This window comes from Nothobranchius furzeri, chromosome 13, assembly GCF_043380555.1.
Source record: "Nothobranchius furzeri strain GRZ-AD chromosome 13, NfurGRZ-RIMD1, whole genome shotgun sequence".
NCBI classification, from domain to species: Eukaryota; Metazoa; Chordata; class Actinopteri; order Cyprinodontiformes; family Nothobranchiidae; genus Nothobranchius; species Nothobranchius furzeri.
In genome coordinates this window covers 50,969,076-50,992,471 of record NC_091753.1, presented here as the reverse complement: position 1 = coordinate 50,992,471, position 23,396 = coordinate 50,969,076, and the positions used below count along the sequence as shown (strand labels likewise).

General features: G+C 42.5%; 2 protein-coding genes across 2 annotated transcripts; both read right to left on the bottom strand.

Annotated features, from left to right (window-relative positions):
- Positions 1–299: 299 nt before the first annotated feature.
- LOC107380061 (extracellular calcium-sensing receptor) lies at positions 300–4,408 on the bottom strand. The gene is made up of 8 exons (XM_015951088.3): positions 4,260–4,408; positions 3,381–3,675; positions 2,976–3,265; positions 2,516–2,811; positions 2,194–2,399; positions 1,585–1,806; positions 1,376–1,499; positions 300–1,293 (listed from the first exon to the last, which is right to left on the bottom strand). The coding sequence occupies exons 1-8, from the start codon at positions 4,364–4,366 to the stop codon at positions 383–385; spliced, it is 2,451 nt and encodes an 816-aa protein (XP_015806574.3). The 5' UTR covers positions 4,367–4,408; the 3' UTR covers positions 300–382.
- A 3,407-nt stretch (positions 4,409–7,815) lies between these two features.
- Positions 7,816–18,571, bottom strand: LOC107380062 (extracellular calcium-sensing receptor-like). The gene is made up of 8 exons (XM_015951090.3): positions 18,429–18,571; positions 17,636–17,930; positions 17,233–17,522; positions 16,704–16,999; positions 15,705–15,910; positions 15,400–15,621; positions 15,178–15,301; positions 7,816–8,714 (listed from the first exon to the last, which is right to left on the bottom strand). The coding sequence occupies exons 1-8, from the start codon at positions 18,533–18,535 to the stop codon at positions 7,816–7,818; spliced, it is 2,439 nt and encodes an 812-aa protein (XP_015806576.3). The 5' UTR covers positions 18,536–18,571.
- Positions 18,572–23,396: the final 4,825 nt, after the last annotated feature.

Genomic DNA, 23,396 nt, shown 5'->3' with positions numbered 1-23,396 from the left:
ATGAGAGAGGATTGAGAATTCCGGAGAGAGTAAAACATCATCTGCATAAAGACTGATCTTATGTTCTATTTTCTTACACTTTATCCCTTTTAATACCTGTTGTTTGCTTAACTGCTGCAGCTAGTGGTTCAATAAAGATAGCAAACAGTGGGGCAAACACTCTTAATGTAACATAACATTATACTGATCATCAGGGCACTTAGATTCCTCTACTACAGTAAGATGGTAGTTCTAGTAGATCAGTCAACTTAACAGTCATGCAAATGATGGTCTGAGACATTTTATGTGACTGAGGATTTTATTAACTGCAGTAAAACAGAACATTTAAAGGGTTTATTACTGTTCTCAATCTACAGATATTTCAAGTCATACTTCTAAATTTCTAATCTTGCAGTAATGTTTTGCTTATTAAATTTTTCTTAGAATTCTTCTCAGGCTGAAATAAGATAATGAAACACTTTGGAGCAAATATACACAGAATCAGTCCAAAACTGGAGGCCAGAATAGCAAATATCTCCACAGCTACAGTAAATTTTCCAGGAGAGCTGACATATGCTGGGATGAAGGTGAGCCACACTGCACAGAATATCAGCATGCTGAAGGTTATCAGCTTGGCTTCATTAAAATTATCAGGTAGTTTCCGAGCTAGAACAGCTAACACAAAGCAGAAAACAGCCAGCAGGCCAATGTACCCGAGCACAGCCCAGAACCCAACAGCAGAACCTAATGCACATTCCAGGATGATCTTCTCCTTGTATGTGCTCAGATTCTTCATTGGGTAGGGAGGGCTGAGTAACAACCACACAGTACAGATTAAAACTTGAATTAAAGTAAAAAAAACAACAGTCAGTCTTTGCTGTGGAGGCCCAAACCATTTCATGACATTACTACCTGGAAGTGTAGCTTTAAAGGCCATTAAAACCACTACAGTTTTGCCAAGAACACAGGAGATACAGAGAACAAAGGTGATACCAAACGCTGTGTGTCGCAGCATGCAGGACCAATCAGAGGGAGCTCCGATGAAAGTTAATGAACATAAGAAACACAGAGTCAGAGAGAAGAGCAGCAGGAAGCTCAGCTCAGAGTTGTTGGCTCTGACAATTGGAGTTGTTCTGTGATGAAAGAAAATAGCTGCTGTTATGATGGCCAGACAGGCCCCACTAACAGAGAATGCAGCCAGGATGATTGCCAGGACTTCATCATAGGAAAGAAACTCCACAGGTTTGGGGAAACAGGCGTCTCTTTGTGCATTAGGCCACAATTCACTGGGACATGGCAAACAGTCTGGAGAATCTGCAAAAAAAAAAAAAAAAGTAAAAAAAAGAGCTGTCAATAATTAAAAATGTCCATTACCACGAGTGGTATTTGACTTAACCTGTTGTGTTACTAATCTCTCCTTCAGGACATGGTGTACAATCATAGCAGCAGATGGGTTTTCCTTTCTGCAGGACTTTACGAGTTCCTGGAGGACAACTCTCAGTGCACACTGATACTGGGACCTGTTAGAGGGAACACATTAAATAGGTTCAAATAAAATTAATTTAAACGAAATATACAAATATTTCTTAGTATCCATCTATTTACGTGTTTGCTGCCTTCCACCCAGCTCATGTTTCTCATGAGACGGAACTGCTGGCCTTCTGGCAGTGATGCATCGTAGTACCCTACTGTTACCAGCTCAACAACTCCACTCTCACTCTTCTGCCAATTGACCAGCTCATAAAATGCTACAGGATCTCCATTAGCATCAAATGATACAGGATAACCGTTTCGAGAAAAGTTAACCATTTTGAGTTCAGTTAAAACCTATAAAGTGAAATCAGTGTTTCAGTTACAAAAATTAACACATGTTGGTAAAATCATCTTAAAAAATATATCAAAAAAGGGAAAGAAACAATTGCCACTCAAAAAATATAGAACATACTAAACCGTCCAGGGCAGTACTACTCACTCCTGGTCCTGGAGTGCTGGTATCCAGCATGTTTTAGTTTCAACCCTGATTCAACACACTGATTTCAACCAGCAGGTAATTAACAGGCTTCTGCAGTGCCTGATGAGCTGCTCTACAGGTGATTCAGCTGCCGAATTAGGTGTGTTGGAGCAGAAGAACAAGGGAAACATGGTTATCGGCTCTCCAGGACCAGCAGTGTGTACCACTGATTCAGTGTATCACATTTTTCTATTTTAACTGACCTGTTTAGAATCCCGTCTGATGAGTTTGTCACACTGAGTTGTGAAGTTTGTTTCCCAACACACTGCATTGTGAATAGCATGAGCTATTGCATAAACAGCCTTGTACACCATGTTAGATATTCTTAACTGCGATGTATCAGTGAACGGGTTTTTCAGCGTTTTTATGTCTTCAAATCCATCACACACTCTTTTATCTGGATTAGCATCTAAAAATGACAGAAAACAGGAGGCCGATTTCTAGATGTTCATAATTATGTCTAAAAACAGTACATTTATTTAAATAAAATTTCTGATTAATAAAGGCACATGTGGCACACCTCACTTTTTTTCAGTGAACAGTTGAAAGCATCCTCCCAGAACTCAGTCAGCACTGAGGAGGTGGCTACTTCAGAGGGAGAAAGATCCAGTAGGAAGTCTCTCAGACCTGGGATGACAGATCGCTGGATAGCTACTCCGATGGCTCCTGCACAGAAGCTGTAGCTCAAGTAGCTGGGGTCAGTTATCCAACCCTCGCTTCCTATCCACTGACGAGGCGGTGGAAGCTCTCGAGCCAGCTCCTCTAACAAAACTCTTGTTTCACCAGAAGCTGTAAAAGCCACAACTACTGTTGCTGTTGACCTGGACATAGACACACTTTTTTACCTGCATTGCATAATGTGTAATTTTGTTAAGACAAGCACGTCTATCTGTACTTTGAATCAATCTTATGTTTTACTAAACACATTTAATATTTTTGTTTAGCACCTTCTCATGCACATTACACATAAAACATATGCAAAAACCTGCGGATAACATCAGCTACTCTCTGAATCTTGCTTAGTGGGTCAGTTCGATAGAAGGATATGGAGTACTCCACACAGATTCCCTCTCTGTGTGCTGCAGCAAGAAAAGACGCCATGCCATAATTTCCATAATCTGAGTCTGAGCGGACAGCGCCTATCCAAGTCCAGCCAAAGTGTTTCACCAGCTTGGCCAGTGCATCAGCCTGGAACTGGTCACTGGGAATGGTTCTGAAAAAAGAAGGGTACTGCTGCTTGTCTGACAGACAGGCACAAGTGGCAAAGTGGCTGACCTGAAGAGAGAAAGATCAAAGTAGCTGTTTAACATAAAAGGTTCATAGATTTTAAATCATCACAGACCTAAACTCATTTCAGGTTTTTACTTTGCCATAAATTCAAATTACTTGCCAGTGGAATGTTGAAGGACCCAATGATGCGTGTCATGGTGATGGATGGCGTGGATCCGGAGTCCCCAATAGCTGCCGCCACCATTTCAGACTGGGAACAATTGCTATCTTTATAAAACACAGGGTCCTGACCATTTGATAGTTGAAATGCCACCTGGGTGGCCATAGGGACTGAAGCACATGAATCGTAGATCTGGTACCCAAGTTTAATGCCTGGCAGCAGCGCTGTGCTGTTGTTGATCTCTTCAATCGCAAAGATCATAGTAAAAGAGAAGCGCAGATCTCTTGCATTAAACCTGCACAAAGTTAATCAGGTAGGGGACAAAATTCACATGAAATTAAAAAAAATGAACCAAAAACCTTAAAATCATTGAAAATTTCAGCCTATCAAAGTATGGTAAAGGAAAAGGTTTTTTGTTTAAAAAATAATCAACAGCAAGAATTAATGTCTGAGTCAAATAACATTTTCAAATAAAATGTTGCATTTTAAACATTTAAAAAAGATAAATTTAACAAAATTTTATATATCTGAGTGATTCATATGTATGTGAAATGAATGCCTTTTTAAATATTACTGTAATGTCAGTATCGGACATATGAAATAACAAAGAAAGCAAAAAAGACAGAAATCTAAAAGTATTATAAAATATTTTTTACATGAGGCAAAATGCACTACTAGTGATGAGCTGCACGTGTAAAATTATATTCCAATAAAGTGCAAATGAGCACAATATAAATGCTGTATCTACACTTTTGACCAGTTAAAAATACTGTGTAACCATCAAAAATATGAATTTGTTAACAACAAACTTTCCACACAGCTATTTCTATATATACACATTTTTATGCAAATTCTTTTTAATCTCTCTGTCTGACTAACCTCCCTGTGCATCGTAGAGGCTCAGGCTTGATGGTGTAGTTATGAATCACCGTGTACAGCTGATAGTGAAAAGAGAAGACACCTCCAACAACAAAGTCTCCATCCATTGAGAATGCAGGTAAACAAGGAGATCCCTGTAGGGAACATTTCATCAATGATGCCTCGGTACTGCCACCAGCTGCAACCAGAGCCTTTGTAGGCACGATCCTTTGCTTCTCACCCTCCAGTGAGCCACCCAGAACAATAACTGACATCAGCTCAAACAAACTCACAGCCAATCTCAGACCAATAAAAATAGTCCAGATCTCCATTCCTTTCGTCTGTTTGCGCCAGTGGGTTTGCATCGGTTTATATGCCTCAGCTGTTGCACGTCAGTTCAACCTTCTTAAAAAAAAATCCCTCCAGTGTTCTTTGATACTGTTTATTAAATCCTTTCAGTGTTTTAGACTTAACTCTTGAGGTTTTTATTTACATAATATTTTATTAGGCCTGGGCAGCAAAAGCATTGTGATGGCCTCCTGCTCTTCAAGTGCTTATTATTATTTTTCTTCCCAAAATTTTTCGTGCTTTTTGAAGACTTCAGCATGTCGAAAAACTCAATAAATTCTGCATGTGGTAAAATTAACATTTTAAGGATGTTGAAAATTTGCAATAGAAATAGAAGAACAGCACCCCCTAGAAGGTTTCAAAACAGCGTCCTCATTGACATTAGTTCGTCGCTGAGTTATGAAATTTGGTACACTTGTACCTTTGGCCATTTGAACTTGGCCGTTTGACTTGCAATTAAGTGGGTTTTCTCATAAGACGTGTTAAACGTTGTTAAAAATTGTGACTTTCTGAGCATGTAGGCCTCAAACTTTGACTACTGTCCAAACAATATAAATTCCTATAATTTTAACTCTGAAGATCATGAATTCACAAAACTTGATGCGTTTGTTCCTCATTTGGCCAATGACAAAATATGATGTCATCTAAGCCACACCCTTTGTGACAAAAATGGTCAAGTTTTACTATGAAAAAGACAAAAGTCTTTGTGCAGTGGTTTATAGACCACCGATATACAACAAGGATTAATTTTCTGATTTTTTTGGCTTGTTGTATTACTAGATATGATAGACTTCTTATTATGGGTGATTTTAATATTCACCTTTGCTGTCCAAATAAACCGCTTGTGAGGGAATTTTTAAATATTTTGGACTGTTTTGATTGGAATCAACTTGTTTCTGTTCCGACTCATTCTGATGGACATTTGCTGGATCTTGTTTTAACCATCGACATCTCTCTCTCTCTCTCTCTCTCTCTCTCTCTCTCTCTCTCTCTCTCTCTCTCTATATATATATATATATATATATATATATATATATATATATATATATATATATATATATATATGCATTTAAACGAGAGATGTGTCAGTGACTAATCTATTGGCTCAAGATGCTGTTTTTTTCTGATCATTGTCCTACTCTGTTTGAAGTTTTAGTTGCTTTTTTACCTGCATTAAGCAGTGTCCAGTCTAGCAGTAGAAGAATTGTAAATTCCTCTATTGCTCAATTGTTTTCAACTGAGTTTCACAGTCACATCTTGGGCTTGTCTGCTGATGCTGCTATTTTAGAATACTTGTTTACTACTGAGCTGGTGGAGAGACTCAATGCATCTTGTCTCCTTGATTTAGATAAAATTGCCACCTATTGATCTTGCAGATTTAAATGTAAGGGGGAGCCATGGCTGAATGATGGCACTCGTGCAAGACACTGCAGGAAATGTGAGCGGAGCTAGAAAAAATCTAGGTCACAGGCTTCATCTGAAGACATGAGGTCTGCATGGTGCTCCTATCAAATGGCTGTAAAAAAAAGGCAAAATCTACTTTTTTATCTGATATTATTAGCTCTAATGAGCATAACCTAAGATAACTTTTTTCTACCATGGATGGGATTTTAAATCCTTCATGTGTCAGTGGACTAGAAGCCTCTTCGCCTACTGCTGAGAGGTTTCAGACATATTTTATAGGCAAAACTGAAGCTATTCGAGCTCAAATTCCCCAGCAATCTTGTTTTATTGATGACGATATCTGTTTTGATTCGACAACTTTGAATTCTTTGGAGTCTGTATCCAAAGCTATGTTGGATGAAAATGTTAAAAGCATGAAACTGTCTAGCTCTGCGCCTGACATTATTCCGTCCTCTATTGTTAAGGACGTTTGGCCAGCTATTTCAAATATGGTTCAAAAAATCATCAACTCTAGTTTGCAGTCTGGGTAAGTTCCGAAAAGTCTGAAATGAGCTGTAATCAAATCCCTTCTCCAGAAACTCAGTCTTGATGTCTTGGTATTATCCAACTATCAACCTATTTCTACACTACCATTTCTTTGGGAAAGTCGTTTTAAAGCAATTGTCTAACCATCTAGATAATTCCCAAATTTTTGAAGTTTTTCAATCGGATTTTAGAGCAAAGCATAGTACTGACATTGTACTTGTGAGAGTGTTCATTGATATTCACAATTATACCGATGCGGGTTACATAGCCATTTTATTATTCTTAGATCTGACAGCTGCTTTTGATACTCTTTATCATGTTATATTTCTCGATCAACTGGAGAAGTGTGTTGGTCTCTCTGGTTCAGCGCTATCCTGGATGAGTTCCTACCTGTCTGGCAGGTATGTGACTGTTAAGATTGGTAGTTTCTGCTCGAGTAATGTTCCCCTGAAGTTTGGGGTCCCACAGAGCTCTGTACTTGGTCCTCTGCTTTTCAATTTTTACTCCCATTTGGGGCCATTTTTAGAAAATATGAGCTGAGCTTTCATTTCTATGCTGATGACTGTCAGGTCTATGCTCCTAGTAAAGCTAAGAAAGTAGCTCTAATGTGTCTTCGTGAGGTTAATGATTGGATGGTTTGTAATTTTCTGCAGATTAACAATTCTAAGACTGAGTTGATTATGTTTGCACCGAGTGGTGCTCCTGTAGTTACTCAGTCTTTGATGAGTGGCTTCTCATATGACGCAAAGGATGTTGTGTCTAATTTGGGTTTTGAGAAAGACTCTCAGTTTAATTTTGATGTTCAAGTCAATAATGTGGTTCGAGTAAGCTTTTTTCACCTAAGGAATCTTAATAAGGTGAAGTATTTTTTGATTAGGAATGATTTCGAGAAGCTTATGCATTTATAATATCTCATTTAGACTACTGAAATAGTCTTTACTTTGGTGTTAATCATGGGTTAGGGTTAGGTGTATTGAGTGTATTGCTAGGCTGCAGCTAGTTCAAAAGAGTTCAGCCTGTCTTTTGACTGGCCCATTTCACCATATCACTCCAGTTCTTGAGAAACAATAACTACATTTGTTGTTTATTGGTTTTCTCTTTTTGAAATAGTAAAGAAATCTTAATGAGATGAATAGGAACAATATTTCTTTTATTTAACACATTAAACAACAAGTGCCCAACAGAATAACAGGAAAAGTGTTTATTATGGAAAAAAAAACATCACATCAAAATTGATTCTTCAAATTGTTCAAAGGTGTAAATATTGTTAAGATGTTAAAGTCTTAACACAGGTCATAATTCAGTTTTTGTTCATTACATGTTTCTTAGAATTCTTCTCAGGCTGAAATAAGATGATGAAACACTTTGGAGCAAATATACACAGAATCAGTCCAAAACTGGAGGCCAGAATAGCAAATATCTCCACAGCTACAGTAAATTTTCCAGGAGAGCTGACATATGCTGGGATGAAGGTGAGCCACACTGCACAGAATATCAGCATGCTGAAGGTTATCAGCTTGGCTTCATTAAAATTATCAGGTAGTTTCCGAGCTAGAACAGCTAACACAAAGCAGAAAACAGCCAGCAGGCCAATGTACCCGAGCACAGCCCAGAACCCAACAGCAGAACCTAATGCACATTCCAGGATGATCTTCTCCTTGTATGTGCTCACATTCTTCATTGGGAATGGAGGGCTGAGTAACAGCCACACAGTGCAAATTATGACTTGAATTAAAGTAAGAAACACAACAGTCAGTCTTTGTTGTGGAGGCCCAAACCATTTCATGACATTACTACCTGGAAGTGTAGCTTTAAAGGCCATTAAAACCACTACAGTTTTGCCAAGAACACAGGAGATACAGAGAACAAAGATGACACCAAACGCTGTGTGTCGCAGCATGCAGGACAAATCAGAGGGAGCTCCGATGAAAGTTAATGAACATAAGAAACACAGAGTCAGAGAGAAGAGCAGCAGGAAGCTCAGCTCAGAGTTGTTGGCTCTGACAATTGGAGTTCTTCTGTGATGAAAGAAAATAGCTGCTGTTATGATGGCCAGACAGGCCCCACTAACAGAGAATGCAGCCAGGATGATTGCCAGGACTTCATCATAGGAAAGAAACTCCACAGGTATGGGGAAACAAGCGTCTCTTTGTGCATTAGGCCACAATTCACTGGGACACGGGGAACAGTCTGGAGAATCTGCATAGAAAGATAAAAAAGGCATGATAGAACTAAAATCTATAGTTACATATCCATGTGAACGTTACTTTTAAAAAGTAATTAGATATAGTTACTGATTACTTTGTCAAAAAGTAACTCAGGTACTTAACAAGTACAAAATTATAAAAGTAACTAATTACCAAGAAAAACAGCTATTTAGTTACTCTTTTCATTAAAGAATGCAAGGAAAATGGGTTGCCCTCTTTATTAAACTTAATTTACTATAAATAACTATAATGCTGAAATATGAATGACTAATGACTGGAACATAATAAAATGTATGTCAATTTTTTTTTTATAAAACTGAATACTTGAAATAAATGGGCACCTAACAAGCGGAACTACAAACAGGAACATTAGAATTATTTATTCTAACGTCATTGCGTGATATTTAACATGACCCCAATCAGCAAAACTTTATAATTGCAAATAGAAACGCCTTTAAAGGTTCCTGAGCCTTTATATGGTCTCTCAGTGTAGCTTAAAATAAACATAGTTTTGCACAGTATTCTAATTTCCTAGTTTGACAACAATATCTTTTGCTGGTAATCTAGTAATGGTTAAATTAATAAATTAGTAAGAGCTGAAGCTGGGTGGTAAAGACACACAGGTAGTTCTGATAACACCTGAACACCCACAACATTTGAGAGTGATGGGCTCGACACACATGAGGCGACAAACGACCGCGATCAGCGAAATTTGTCACCGTCGCTTTTATTACCTGACACACGGGAGGCGATCCGCGGCAGTGGCCAGCGGCAAAGCCGTCTCCGTGTTCTGTTCCGTGGCGAAATCAAAACTTCCATTGTTTTGTTTGGCTGTGTCAGGTTGGAGGGAATTAAGGTTATTTAAGCGGTTCAGAGTTTAAAAAGTGGTAGATATGATGTTTCACAAGGTGCTGCTAGAGTCATGTGAAATCTTACTTCTGATTTTACTATATAAAACATAATAATAATCAACTTCTCCATGTGTGCTCGGAGATGTACGGAGCATCCTGTCCGCTCATTGGTCAGTGAATGAAACCTCTTTTGATTGGTCCTCGTCCGAGCGACAGCGATGAATCTGGGGTTACAATACGTAACCAACGTTCTATTTCGTCTAGTCTTAGCCCTTAAGCTAGCTGCTATTGGAATAATGCGCAGCTGGATGGGTTTACGCCACACTGGTTAGCTCAACCAATGGACACACCCAATATGTCTCCTTTTAGTGAGGGTCACTCAGCCTCAGCCCAGGGCTTAAAAGGCTGAGGCAGCCAGAGAGAAGCGTGTGGCCCCCACTAAAAATATCATCCACAAGAGGATGAAATTCATTCAAGTAGGGCTGATGTGGTGCCATAATGCTTCCACTCAGCCTGCTGAGGTCCAAGCACTGAACGAGTGATGGGTCCTGAAGACACATCTCGTAAATAATAACGAGTAAAGGAACAGGGTGAAGCCCATGAAGCAGCCTGACAAATGTCTTCCATCGACACACCACTGTGGAGCGCCATAGAAGAGGAAATCCCTCTGGCTGAGTGAGCCCTGAGTGTCTCAGGAGGATCCTGCCCTGATGATGTGTAAGGGAGTGAAATGGCGTCATACAGCCAGTGTCAAAGACCCTGGGTCGACAGCGCTTGCCCAATGGAAGAATCTCTGTAGTGCACAAACAGGCTTTGTGAGCGGCTAATCCCTGAAGTGTATGACACATATCGTACGAGCGCACGCACAGGGCAGAGAAGATGGGGAAGAGGGAAAAGTCCAGCCAATGAAATTGACCTGGATTTGAAGGAAGTATTAATGTTTTTGGGCACAAAGGCTGGGTTGGGGCATAAAACAGAGTCCCGCCATCTTCCCGGATCCTGAGGCATGCGGGAGCCACTGAGAGGGCAGTTAGGTTGCTCACTCTCTTGACTGATGCCAGCGCCAGCAGCAAGGCAGTTTTGAGTGACAGGAACTTGAGTGAGACCTGGTCCAAGGGTTCAAATGGGGCTTCAGATCAGCTGCGCAGAACCATTGTTAGGTCCCACTGGGGAAATAGCGGGTGGGACACAGGTCTGTTCCTTCTGACACCTTCTAGAAAACGTTTTGTGAGGGGATGATTGAAAACAGATCTATCTCGAAAACCCTGGTGACAGGATGAGATAGCTGCAGCATATGTTTTAATAGTGCTAAATGCGAGGCCCCTGTCCATCAGCATCTGCAGAAACGATAGAACATCCGCCAGCTGGCAGGAGAGCGCTTGAACATTCTGCTCTGTGCACCATTTCTGGAAAGCTGCCCATTTAGCAGCATAAGATGTGATGGTAGAAGGCGCCCATGCACTCTGAATCGTGGCGACCACATCATGTGGCAGCCCAGAAGCCTCTAAGCGTGACCGCTCAGCAGCCAGACCCACAGCTGTTGGCCTATTTCTGGAGGATGTTTGATTATCCCATCCGCCTGGAGAAGGGCGTCCGCCCTCCACAGGAGCCTCCACGGGGAGCCGGACACTAGCGCTTGCAGGTCTGGAAACCATGACGCGGACAAGCGTCTGGGAGCTACCAGACTTACCGAGAGCTGTTCCGACCGAACTCGGTCCAGGAGACGGGGGATCAGTGGGACTGGCGGAAACGCATACTGGAGCATCTGAGGCCAGGGCTGGTGTGAGAAGGCGTCCGCTCTGAGTGGGGGGTGGTCCCGGGGACTCAGGGAAAACCACAGGCGACACTGAGCATTTTCACGAGCCGCGAACAGATCCACAGAGGGTTCCCCGAACTTGATCCATATCTGTGATATTAGTGCGGGATGCAGACGCCAGTCAGAGTCGCGGGGTCCCCCTCTCGACAGAATGTCTGCTGCCACATTCAGGACCCCTGCAATGTAGGTGGCTTTGATGGACAACAGGTGGACACATGCCCAACACAGTAAATCTGTGGCTACGCGCAATAGTGGGAGGGATCGAACTCCCCCTTGGCGATTTATGTAGGCTGCCGCCACCTGGTTGTCTGTGTGAACTTCGACATGACGGCCCTCGAGAAAGGCAGCGAAGTGTCTGATCACATTCCTCACTGTCATAAGCTCCAACACATTTATGTGCTCATGCGTGTGGGAGGGCCAGCGATCTGCCACCGTATGGGACAAGCACGTGCCCCCCCATCCCAAAAGTGACGCATCCGTAAACACAGATACTTGTGATAGGACGTCCGATGGGGACCCCGTGTGAGAGGATGCAGGGATTCCCCCAGTGAACGAGGTCCCCACCCACTGAAGGGGAAACCCTCAACATACATCTCTTCTAACGTATCGGGTGTAACCGGAGGCAGATGAACCAACGCTGTAGGCGTCTCGTGTGCAGTAAACCTAACGGCACCACAGCGTGGGCTGCAGCCATCATGCCCAGAAGTTTCATGACTAACAGGGCTCTCACGATCTTGCGGGGTTGCACGCGGGAGACCACCGTGGTGAGATCTGCCGCTCTCGCCGGAGACCAACGTGCTCTCAATAGGGAGGCGTCCAGCTCCACCCCGAGAAACACAATCGACTGGGATGGAAGGATGGAGCTCTTTTCCCAGTTTATGGAAAACCCCAGGGTTGACAGATGCTCTATTAACTTCCTGGTTTGCTCCAAAGCCTCGTCCTTGGACCGGGCGCATAGGAGCAGATCGTCCAGGTAAAATAAAACCCTCATTCCCACCGTGCACAATGGCTGCAGGGCCGTCTCCAGACATTTGGAGAAGGTGTGCGGGGCTAGCGAGTAGCCGAAAGGGAGACGATTGAACTGGTATTGAACTCCCTTGAATGAAAAGTGCAGGAACTTCTGGTGTTTGGGAATTACTGGGATGTGGAAGTATGCGTCTTTCAGGTCTATTGACGTGAACCAGTTCCCGGAGCGCATGTATTCTAGGACTTGCCTCATTGTTAACATGCAGAAATGCATCACTGCTATGGAGCAGTTGAACAGGGAAAGGTCGAGAATTGGTCCCATTCCTCCCGACTTCTTCGGTACTACGATGTAGCGGGAGTAGAAGCCTGAGAGCTCTTGTCCACGAGGGACTTGAGAAATAGCGTCCTTGGACAGAAGTTCCCGCAGCTCCAGGGCCTGAGATTGTTCCTATGACGTGAACGTCGTCTCCACAATCCCGTTGAAGGGAGGAGGAGCGGACTGAAAATGGAGTGTGTGATCACAATGAATGGTCTCCGATATCCATTTGCTCATGAGACAAAGGCGGCGCCATTCTTACGCACGTTTCGACAGCGGATGCGTGTTCGAGGTCACGTGAACGATGTCTGAGGACTGGGTTCCCGCCCTTACTACCATCACTCGCACCAGAGAACTGGGAGCGACCCATGGAGGGTTGCGCTCGAAAGGGTGAGTGTGAAACAGCTGGAAGAGGCTGATCCGCACAGCGGAGCGTGGAGTCCAAAGTTAAAGGACGAGTGGGAGCCGGGCCCGTGCACTGGGACGACAAAGTGCCAACGGATGGAGCCACGCACTGTGTCGCCGCACGTGGTTGCGACAGCGCCATGACATCCCGTCCCACCCAACGTTGTGGGGGAAGCGGAATGTGTTGGGCCTGGCTGGAAGCTAAGGCCGGTGCACGAATGGAGCCACAAGGCCCGCTGGATAAGGGTCTGCCAGGCAGCAATGAGAGCAGAACCGGTGAGTACAGCAGCGCACAGATTGACAATGGCATCAGCAGTTATAGTAATGATGGTTTTTGGCTCGTCAGGAGCGTCAAGCTCTTCCACCATTTTGGAAACGCCAAAGGCAAGAAGGGTGATGTTATTTCCTGCAGCACCGGTCTGGAAGGCGCACTGGTGTGCGCGATCGGTGAGCCGCGTCAGCAGCTGTTCATGCTTAGAAGCGGGAACTGCTCGTGGGCCAGCGAGGTGGTTCTTGACGCCAATCAGCGAGGCCAAGTCCGGCTCCAGTGGAAGAACAGAAGGCCAGCCTTGGTCGGAGAAGCCCTAGACCTTGGTAATGGGCGCATATGTGGAAATTGGCGCCTTGAGCTTAGCTGGTTCGGAGAAGGTGGCGGACCAGCAGCTCATTGCAGCGGGGAAGCGCGGCCAGATGGGGTCTGGACATCGCGTCTGTGTTGCCCCGAAAATTCCCGCCAAATCATCTGCTTCAGGCAGAGCCGGTTCTGACACGGCTAGCCCCTTGTGGACCGCAGCCGCGGAGATGATGGCAGGCAGCTCCTGGAGCAGTGCTCTAACTGCTGGTAGGGAGGAGCGAGAAGTCACTGAAGCAGAAGGATTCACTGAGTGAGGCTCGTCGACCTCCGTGTGGTCCAGGAGGGAAGAAGGGCTATGGCAGGCAGTCCCGTCGTACTCCTCACTGTCGATAACATTGTCCAGTCGGTTGAAGCCAGCCGGCAACTGGCCGACATTGAAGAACTGTAAGGCCTTGTCCAGTGAGTACGTGTCAGCCACCGGAAATTCCTCGTCGGCGGCGAGGGTGAAGTACTCGACCCGGCGGATCTTTTCAGCCACAGGCAGAGCGGCACAAAATGGGCACGAGGCCTGGGGGGTCAAGGCCAGGCCAGTGTGATGAGCCCCGAGGCAGACCTCACACTTGGCGTGCAGGTCGCCGCTGGAGATGGAACCCGTCTGGTAGGCCGGGCAGGTCCTGGCATCGCTGGACATGGTAGGTGAGTAGAATGCTTCTTGGATAATTGCTCTTTAAAGGAAGCTCTTAAGCTTGGCTTGAAGAGATAACGGAGGCGAACAGTGGAGTCGCTCCACTTATATACCCACAGGGGTGCCCACCATTGGTGGGCGTACATTTAAGCTCTTCATGATTGGCTGATTCTGAGCTCATCCTTCCAGTAGCAGCTAGCTTAAGGGTTAAGACTAAACGAAATAGAACAGCGGTATCAAACGTGATTTCCTTTTTTGGTTTTAATGGCAGATGACGTAAACTCAAGGGATTTTGTGATCTCACAAGTTAAGCAAGGAGGATGGCGGAAGTTTCGAGGGATTTTGTGATTTTGTGGGTCAAACTAAGACCACAACAGAGAAGCTGCTTCATGGCTGAGACTTTCCGATGTGCACTGGAGTGCAGCAATTGTCGTGAGTAAACCTTTCCGCTGCTGTTCCACGCTGCTGATGCTTCCAGTGATCATTACGGGTCAGTCGCATCCTCTTTTCTGATCCCAATTGATACATGCCATGGATTTAACATATGTCTATGAAATTTAAAGACACATTTCGATGCCAAGAAAACATCTATTTATGACAGGTGGCAACATTTATTTTAGGTTTTGTGTGGAAAGACTTGGAGAACTTCAAACTGCTCATCTAACAAAATTGACATCCTTCATCCAGGTTGTAAGAATGAGCATTAAATGCAGAGAAAGCCACCATAAATCTGGCCAATATTTCCCTCTAAAAGCCATGGGGTTGAGGCCCCTTCAAAAATAAGTATTATGAAACCTAAAAATGTATTGACACAAAAATGAATGGAAATTTTTTTATGTTACCTGTTGTGTTGCTAATTTCTCCTTCAGGACATGTTATACAGTCATAGCAGCAGATGGGTTTTCCTTTCTGAAGGACTTTACGACTTCCTGGACGACAAATGTCAGAGCACACGGACACTGGGACCTGAGACATAAAATAAAAATATATATAATATATATGTGTGTGCATATTTTGTCAGGTAGCTCTCATTAATCAGTTTATTGAGTGTTTAATTTTCTTACTTGTGTGCCACCGTTTACCCACGTTATATTCCTGCCCATATTAAATTCCTTTCCCTTTGACAGTGATGCATCATAGTACCCTACTGTTACCAGCTCAATAACTCCACTCTCACTCTTCTGCCAGTTGACCAGCTCATAAAAAGCTGCAGGATCTCCGTTAGCATCAAATGATACAGGATAACCATTTCTGGAGAAGTTGACTTTCCGTAGTTCTGCTAAGACCTAAGCAGTGAAACTATTGTTTAGAATGAAAATATATATAATGCGCATAAATATTGTTGAGGTTGACTTTAATGTTTACTGACCGGTTTGGACTCCAATATTTTGTGTTTGTCACAGATAGAGGTGAAGTTTGTGTCCTGACACACGGCACTGTGAGTGGCATGAGCTATTGCATAAACAGCTTTATACACCATGTTAACGCCTCTTAACTGGGACGTGTCAGTGTACGGGTTCTTCAGAGTTTTTAGGTCTTCAGTTCCATCACACACTCTCTTGCCTGAGTCATTATCTGTGAATAAAACCAAGGCAGCATGGATGATTCAAACAATTTAAACTTGGTTTGGCTTTTGTAGAAACAACTTCAAATATTTAACATAAATAACACTTTTAAATTATTTTTATCATTATTTTTGTTATTATTAACAGCAGCAAAATAATAATAATATAAAGCTGTCCAGCATAATTTTTGTTCCAGTCATATTATTATTATTAAATAATTAAAAAAAACATGTTGCAAAATGAAAAACTAAATCAGACAAATTAGACATTAAATTGATTTGCAGAAAATGAATGCATAACAAAATAGTCAAAGCCTGACATTAAAACGATGTTGAAAAAAACAGTAATTAGATATAAAACCACACTAAATTTCACTGTAAAAGTTTGCATTTCTAAAGAATGCGCACATGATTTTGTTTATAATTTTAAATGGCCTGCATTTGTATAGCACCTTCATAGTTCTACAACCCCCAAAGCGACACACATTCACACTTTGGTGGGGATGCGCTACATTGTAGCAACAGCCGCTTTGGAGCTCACTGACAGAGGCAAGGCCTGCCGAACTCAGGCACCACCAGTCCCTCCGACTGCAACCAGCAGGCAAGGTGGGTTAAGTGTCTTGCCCAAGGACACAACAGCAGCCTTCTTTAGACAGAGCCAGGATCAAACCTGCAACCTTCCGATTACTGGACAACCCGCTCTATCTCCTGAGGCACTGCTTAGCTGAAAATGTATTCCAGTGGCATTGAGTGAAAAGTGGTCTTTACAGTTATATTTTTCATGTAGAAGAAAAAAAAACTAACTTTTTGTGAGTGTGCAGTTGAATGCCTCCTCCCAGAACTGAGTCAGCATTGAGGAGGCAGCTACTTCAGTGGGAGAAAGGTCCAGTAGGAAGTTTCTCAGCCCTGGGATGACGGACCGCTGGATTCCAACTCCAATGGCTCCTGCGAAGAGACTGTGGCTCATCAAGAGTGGGTCAGTTATCCAACCCTCACTTCCTATCCACTGACGAGGTGGTGAAGGCTCCCGAACCAGCTCCTCGTACAGAACATTCATCTCACCAAAGACAGCAAACGCCACAACAACCACAGCTGTTGACCTAATGAAACATTGCAAAGAGTTAAATCAAACTTACTGTTGACCTTATTGCTTAAATAGAGTTAGTACTAATCAGGTGTGACTTTGTTCACAGTTTTATAGATTAACACACCAGAAAAGTTCATTATTTTTGCATAATAACATCCGCAAAAAAATTAATAATTAGATTTTCTTTAAAATCTTTTGTTCAACAGATCAATATCAAAGTGAAATTAAACATTAAAGACAGAAAACCTGCGAATAACATCAGCTACTCTCTGGATTTTGTTATGTGGATCAGTCCGTAAGAAGGATACAGAGTACTCCACACAGATTCCCTCTCTCTGTGCTGCAGCAATAAAAGACGCCATGCCATAATTTCCATAATCAGACTCTGAGCGGACAGCACCTATCCAAGTCCAGCCAAAGTGTTTCACCAGCTTGGCCAGTGCATCAGCCTGGAACTGGTCACTGGGAATTGTTCTGAAGAAAGTTGGGAACTGCTGCTTGTCTGACAGACAGGAACACGTAGCAGCATGGCTGACCTAAAGCAAAATAAAAATCTCATCAGCTCTACCAGTTAAAGAAAGTGGGACAGAGATCGGCACGGGTCTAATCCAGTCTCGAAATTTCACTTTGAAATGAACTCACTTCTTACCAAAGGTATGTTGAAGGACCCCATGATGCGTGACATGCTGATGGATGGCGTGGATCCGGACTCACCAACAACAGCTATCACTACACCAGTATGGGAACAATTACTGTTTTTGTAAAACACTGGGTCTCGACCATTTACTAGTTGAAAAGCTGCATGTATAGCCATAAGAACTGAAGCACACGAGTCACAGATCTGATATCCAAGTTTGATGTTCGGCAGCAGCTCTGAGCTGTTGTTTATCTCCTCAATAGCAAACATCATTGCACGGGAGAACTGCAGATCTTCAGCATCAAACCTGCACGCATTCAATCATGAGAGAGCTGACTCTAAGGTCAAATAAAGTTTCACACAAAAATAACTCAAAAAATGAGATAGAAGGAGTTTGAATTCTAAAAAAGAAGAAAGATTTGTTTTGGGACAATGAACAACTATAATGAACTATTAGTTTTATTTTCAAATAAAGTTGCACAATAGTAAATATAATAGAGAAACATAAATTGTACAACACTTAAAATGTCCATTACTTAACTAAAATTAAAGTCTATTCATGAATCAATAGAACTAGCTCTTTTTTTTACCCTATTCATTGATTAGTAGCAAAATATAGTAGTTTTTAGATTCATTCAACATGGTTTGCAGGCAGATTTAAGCTAAAACAATCAATAAATAGTTTTCTGATACCCTGAGAGGAAAATATCACACTATCATACATAAAAAAGGACAATGTAGAGAGAGGCAGGAATCAAATAAAGTATGTATTAACTCTCTTTTTGAAAATCTCCATCTAACCAACCTTCCTGTGCATCTTAGAGGTTCAGGCTTCACGGTGTAGTTATAAATCACCGTGTACAGTTGGTAGTGAAAAGACAAAACACCTCCAATAATAAAGTCTCCATCCATAGAGAAAGCAGGAAAATGAGGGGCACCCTGCAGGCAACATTTCGTAAGTGAAGCTTCAGTAAAGCCACCAGCTGCAGCCACAGCCTCTGTAGGCTCAATCCCTTGTTTGAGAGCATCCTCTGAACCACCTAGGACAATAACCCACATCAGCGCAAACAAACTCACTGCTAATCTAGGACCAATTGAGCGAGTCCAGATCTCCATTGCTCATGTGGCTGTATTTGCATGTCAGTGTGCTTGAATTTATTTTTACATCACTAACCCGGTGATCAGTGACAATTTTTCCATGACTAAATAATTTCTAGTCTACACCACCTATTTTCAAATGTTTTGAAAACACCTTTGTGAGGATCAGAAGTTATGCTTAAAAGGTCTTTCACTCATATTTTAAAGGAGACATAACATGAAAAACCCACTTTTTTATCCATTAACACAGTGTGTTTCACATTTTAAGTGTCTAAGTGAGCAAAAAGGCTTATATTATTCACTGGAGTTGCTATTTAGATATTTAATAATTAAGTTTTGGGCATATTTGTCCACCCGTTCAGTTTTTACATAATCTATTACATCAGTAATTAATTTAGTGAGGATAACTACCAAATATGGTAATGGCCCTCGGCTAAACACAGAGCCAATCCGCCATTTTTTCTTCTCGCTAAGATTTTTTGTAGTCCTATTGGAAAAATGCAGAATGTCTGGTTATTTTAGCCACACACAGCTCAAAACTGTTCCTCGTTTTAAGGAAGGGTGGTGTGGCAGTATTTAAACCCAGGAGCTGATGACACTACTGCTAAAAAAACACAGAAGAAAAAGTAGTGTGTTTGTGTTTGTGTTTGTGTGTGTGTGTGTGTGTGTGTGTGTGTGTGTGTGTGTGTGTGTGTGTGTGTGTGTGTGTGTGTGTGTGTGTGTGTGTGTGTGTGTGTGTGTGCGCGCGCGTGGTTCGTTCTTTCGTGTCTTCAGGCTAGTAAGTACTGAGGGCTTCATCTATCTAAAAGGAGTCATTTTTATCTGAATGTGGCAGCACCGGGACACAGCAGCAGAGCGGTAAGCTTCATATCACTCTAAAATGTCGACAAACTTTACTTTAGATTTACGGGCATTAGCAGCACTAAAGCGTTAGCATCCGGCTTGCTATCGCTAGCACAGTATGCTAGTAAAGTTAGCACCCAGATTAATGCGGATTTGGCTGATTTTCGTGGAATAAAACGTGATTTCTGATCAACGCCTTCTTTTACACCAGATGATAACCTCCCACTGATTGTAACAGCAGAGAGTCTGTGTGTTATTCTACGTGACTGTGATGTAATCTTAGCATCCAGTAAATAAAGTCCCATATCAGCTAAAATGCAGCGTGACAAAGTCATTAAAGTGCGTCAACACAGTGGATTTAATAGAGTAGTAAGTCTGTCTGCACTGCTCTCTAATGAGCTTCCTTTCATAAGGAATCATTTGTATAATTTTAGTGTCACTATTTTATTACATTTGTAAGAATATGAAGTCACTGCAGCAAAGTGAACTTGTGAACAAACACAAACGTGACTATAAACATGAAAGCTAAAGAAACGACTTTCCTAAAGCTGCTTGTAAACAAAATATGTCATTAAAGTTATTGTCTATCATTGCAGAATATGACGATGACATCATGGAACTGGTCTTTGGAAAAGTTTTCCCTGAACCAACTCCGTTTCTAGATGAGGTAGAGAAGATCTGCATCTCACCAACTCTCTGGTCTCAGTATTCAGACAACGGAGGTCTCCCACTGTTATCCAGGACCAGTTTGAAGCCCACATACTGCCCCTCCCTCATCATCAGGAAACATCAATCCATATCCTGAGGACAACAGAAGACGGCAGGAGGACAGGAACTCTGAGACCTAGACACCACCAGCACCGAGACACAAAGCACCTGTGTGCACAACGCCTGTTTTAACTACTAAAGCCTGTTTATTATATTGTTCTACTTATTTGCTGTGAGGTTAATACTTAGAAAATTTGTATATTAATGTAAACAATTTAAAAAAAATCACTGATTGTATGTTTTCTTTTAGATGTAATGGTCCAAACTCAGCCTTGTAGACATTTATTGCATCCTGTAGGTAAATACACAGAACAGGCTCAGGTCCAGGATGACCCAGCGTGCTCTTCTTCCATTCTGGCTGTTAGGGATTTTATCAATAACTCAATGCCTACTGATGTTTTCACCTAACGGTATTTATTTAGAATGCAGGTAAGATTTACCTATATTTGTTAGCAAAGCAGACTGATCTTGGGAATTTCACTGCAGCACTGATTTCCACCTCTCTGTACACATTAGAGAGAATTACCACTTTACAGCTAAACACATTTAATAAAGATATAGGCTACGCATTGCAGACAATAAAAACAAAGTTGTAAGCATTAGAATTATAATGATCACATTAAAGAACATTTGGAGGAATGTTCTTTATTTTTGACTCGAATCTCAAATCTTTAAATTAAAATGTAACTGCTTTTTATCCATTTTCAGCCATTAAGACACCCAATATTAAATAAGACTACTTATAAAATTATTTATAATTATATGAATGTATATATATATAGATAGAGATCTTAAAAAAATGTATTCTTTTAATGGTGTTTTAATGAGCTGTATCATTTTTAAAAACATTTTTTATAGAAATAAATAAGCAAGCAGCATTCCTTGTGTGTGTGTGTGTGTGTGCGCGCACGCACACGTGCCTGCTAGCTTGTCCCTCCGTCGGCCGTGACGGGTGTGTGTGAGTGACTACAGACAAATGCATGAGAGAGTTAGCAGCCTTGAAACAGCTTGATGAACTACCCTCCCCACATGTTTTAAAAATGCTAATATGCTATGCTAAATCTGCTATGCTAAATAATGATTTCTCTATAGAACTACAAAGTCCGACTGGGGGAGGAGAGTACAGGTCTGCACTATGGAGGGGGGCGGAGTTTACAGCTCCTCCTCCAGTTTAAAGAGACAGTACCCAAAAACGGCTCGTTCTCAAGACTCTCCTCAGAACAGGGGTAGATGAGGGTCTGTAGAGCAACAATAATGAGGAAATCAGACCAAAGAACTGCAGTTCCACTGTATTTAGACCCCAACTGAAGGATTTAGATGTAAAAAGGAATAACTTAAAAGCATGTTATGTCTCCTTTAATACAATTTCAGTAGTCTCTAGTAGGATTGAATGCCTTGCAAGTTGTACTTTGCTGGAAAAAAGTTCCAGTATGTTTGTTTCAGGATGGAGAGTCCAGTTAGAGAAGAAAGTACCTTCATGGGTCTTTTCCACCCAAACTGGCATGGAATGGGAAGGATCGGGTTGCTAAATATTTTGTTTCAATTGTTAAACCAGTCCAGAAACCCTACCCGAACCGGGCCAGTAGCGGGCCAAAGCGGGACCCCTTCTGTTGTGGGTCCAGAGATTTTTGGTCTGGGCAGAGCCACAGTGTAAATGGTCTAAAGTCCTCTGATTGGGGGAGAGATTACGTAACTACCCGCGACAATCCCAGAGTTCCAGTGTTTGTGTTTGGCTGTATGCCTTGTGCGAAAATGCCTGCAAGTAATAGCTTTTGGTCCAATGCGGAGCTTCAAACGTTCCTCACCATCATCACAGATAGCAACATTCAGGCCGAGCAGGATGGGAAGATTTTTTTTCAAATCCATACACCCTCATCATACACGTATGAGTTCATATGATGCCACATTTAAGTTGAAGGCCATCGATATGGCAGTAAAGGAGGGAAACAGTGCTGCCGCACGTAAGCTTGGCATGAATGAATCCATGGTTCGGCGCTGGAGATGGCAACGGGAAGAACTCATTCAAGCCAGCTTCACCCGGGGATGATGACATCAACACGGACAGCGTCACTGACATCGCCACAGAAAATCAAATCAAATCAATCAATCAAAGATGCTTTCTTAATCCCAGAGGGAAATTATAGTTTCAGTACACAAAATTCAGAGATCAGACATACATGGGCAAGACACATGACAAGAATTGGTGACTGTGGTCATTCGCAACCATGAGTCACGCTACTTTAATAGATATAAGAGGGGTTTACATGGGGGTTGGCTCAGGTGGAGGGGGAAAAAAGGCACTTCAGAGTTACCCTCCCACCAGGAGGGCAGCTTTGCTCTGCAAAAAAACACCTCAGACATATATGCAACAGACTTCAGACAACACAAGTGTCCACTAGGAGGGGTGGTGGGTTGGGACTATCCCTACTTCAGTTCCTGCAGCCACAATAGAAGCAGCGCATGTCACCTCAGTGTGGATGGGGGAGGAGCAATGAGGGTTGGAGGGTTGCAGTGACCCTGGAACGTTTCAGTGGCCTTCCCACAGTCCCGCCCAGGCTGGGATAGGAGACAGAATTGAGTTGCCATAGCGACAGCACATTCCACATATCTTCTGAGGTGGGGGTTTTCGTTGGAGCCTTGCAGGCTCAAGGACGCCAGATTCCGATTAGAAATTGTTTTTGGGGCCAGACAGAGATAATTTCCTCTCTGTCTTACAGTTTGTTGGTCCTCAACCTCTCAAAATCCCAATAATCAACATTAAACTATCCCAATCCGTGCTGATTCATCCACTCTCTCCTTGATGGCATCCATCTTTTGTGCCAATAATGAATCTCGGCCAAAGTCCCAAGCTTACGATTCATCTCGGCAATGATGTGAGTCTGTGAATTCACAGTGCGGTGCAATCCATCTCTGAGCTCGGGGATCAGGCCAATATTCCTTGATAGCTCATTAATTTTCCGCTAAGCCAGGTAGTCTCCAATGCCGATCAGTAGGAAACCCGACACCAACACCACGAATATCCACACATCTTCAGAGTCCTCCACAGACAGCTGGTCTGTCCCGG

Coding starts and splice junctions, on each gene's coding strand:
- LOC107380061 (XM_015951088.3), bottom strand. CDS start 4,366: ATGGATGGAGACTTTGTTGTTGGAGGTGTCTTCTCTTTTCACTATCAG. Junction 3,266..3,380: donor GGTCCTTCAACATTCCACTG/GCAAGTAATTTG, acceptor TTCTCTCTTCAG/GTCAGCCACTTTGCCACTTG. Junction 2,400..2,515: donor CAACTGTTCACTGAAAAAAA/GTGAGGTGTGCC, acceptor TGTCATTTTTAG/ATGCTAATCCAGATAAAAGA.
- LOC107380062 (XM_015951090.3), bottom strand. CDS start 18,535: ATGGATGGAGACTTTATTATTGGAGGTGTTTTGTCTTTTCACTACCAA. Junction 17,523..17,635: donor GGTCCTTCAACATACCTTTG/GTAAGAAGTGAG, acceptor ATTTTGCTTTAG/GTCAGCCATGCTGCTACGTG. Junction 17,000..17,232: donor GTAGCTGATGTTATTCGCAG/GTTTTCTGTCTT, acceptor ATGTTTCATTAG/GTCAACAGCTGTGGTTGTTG.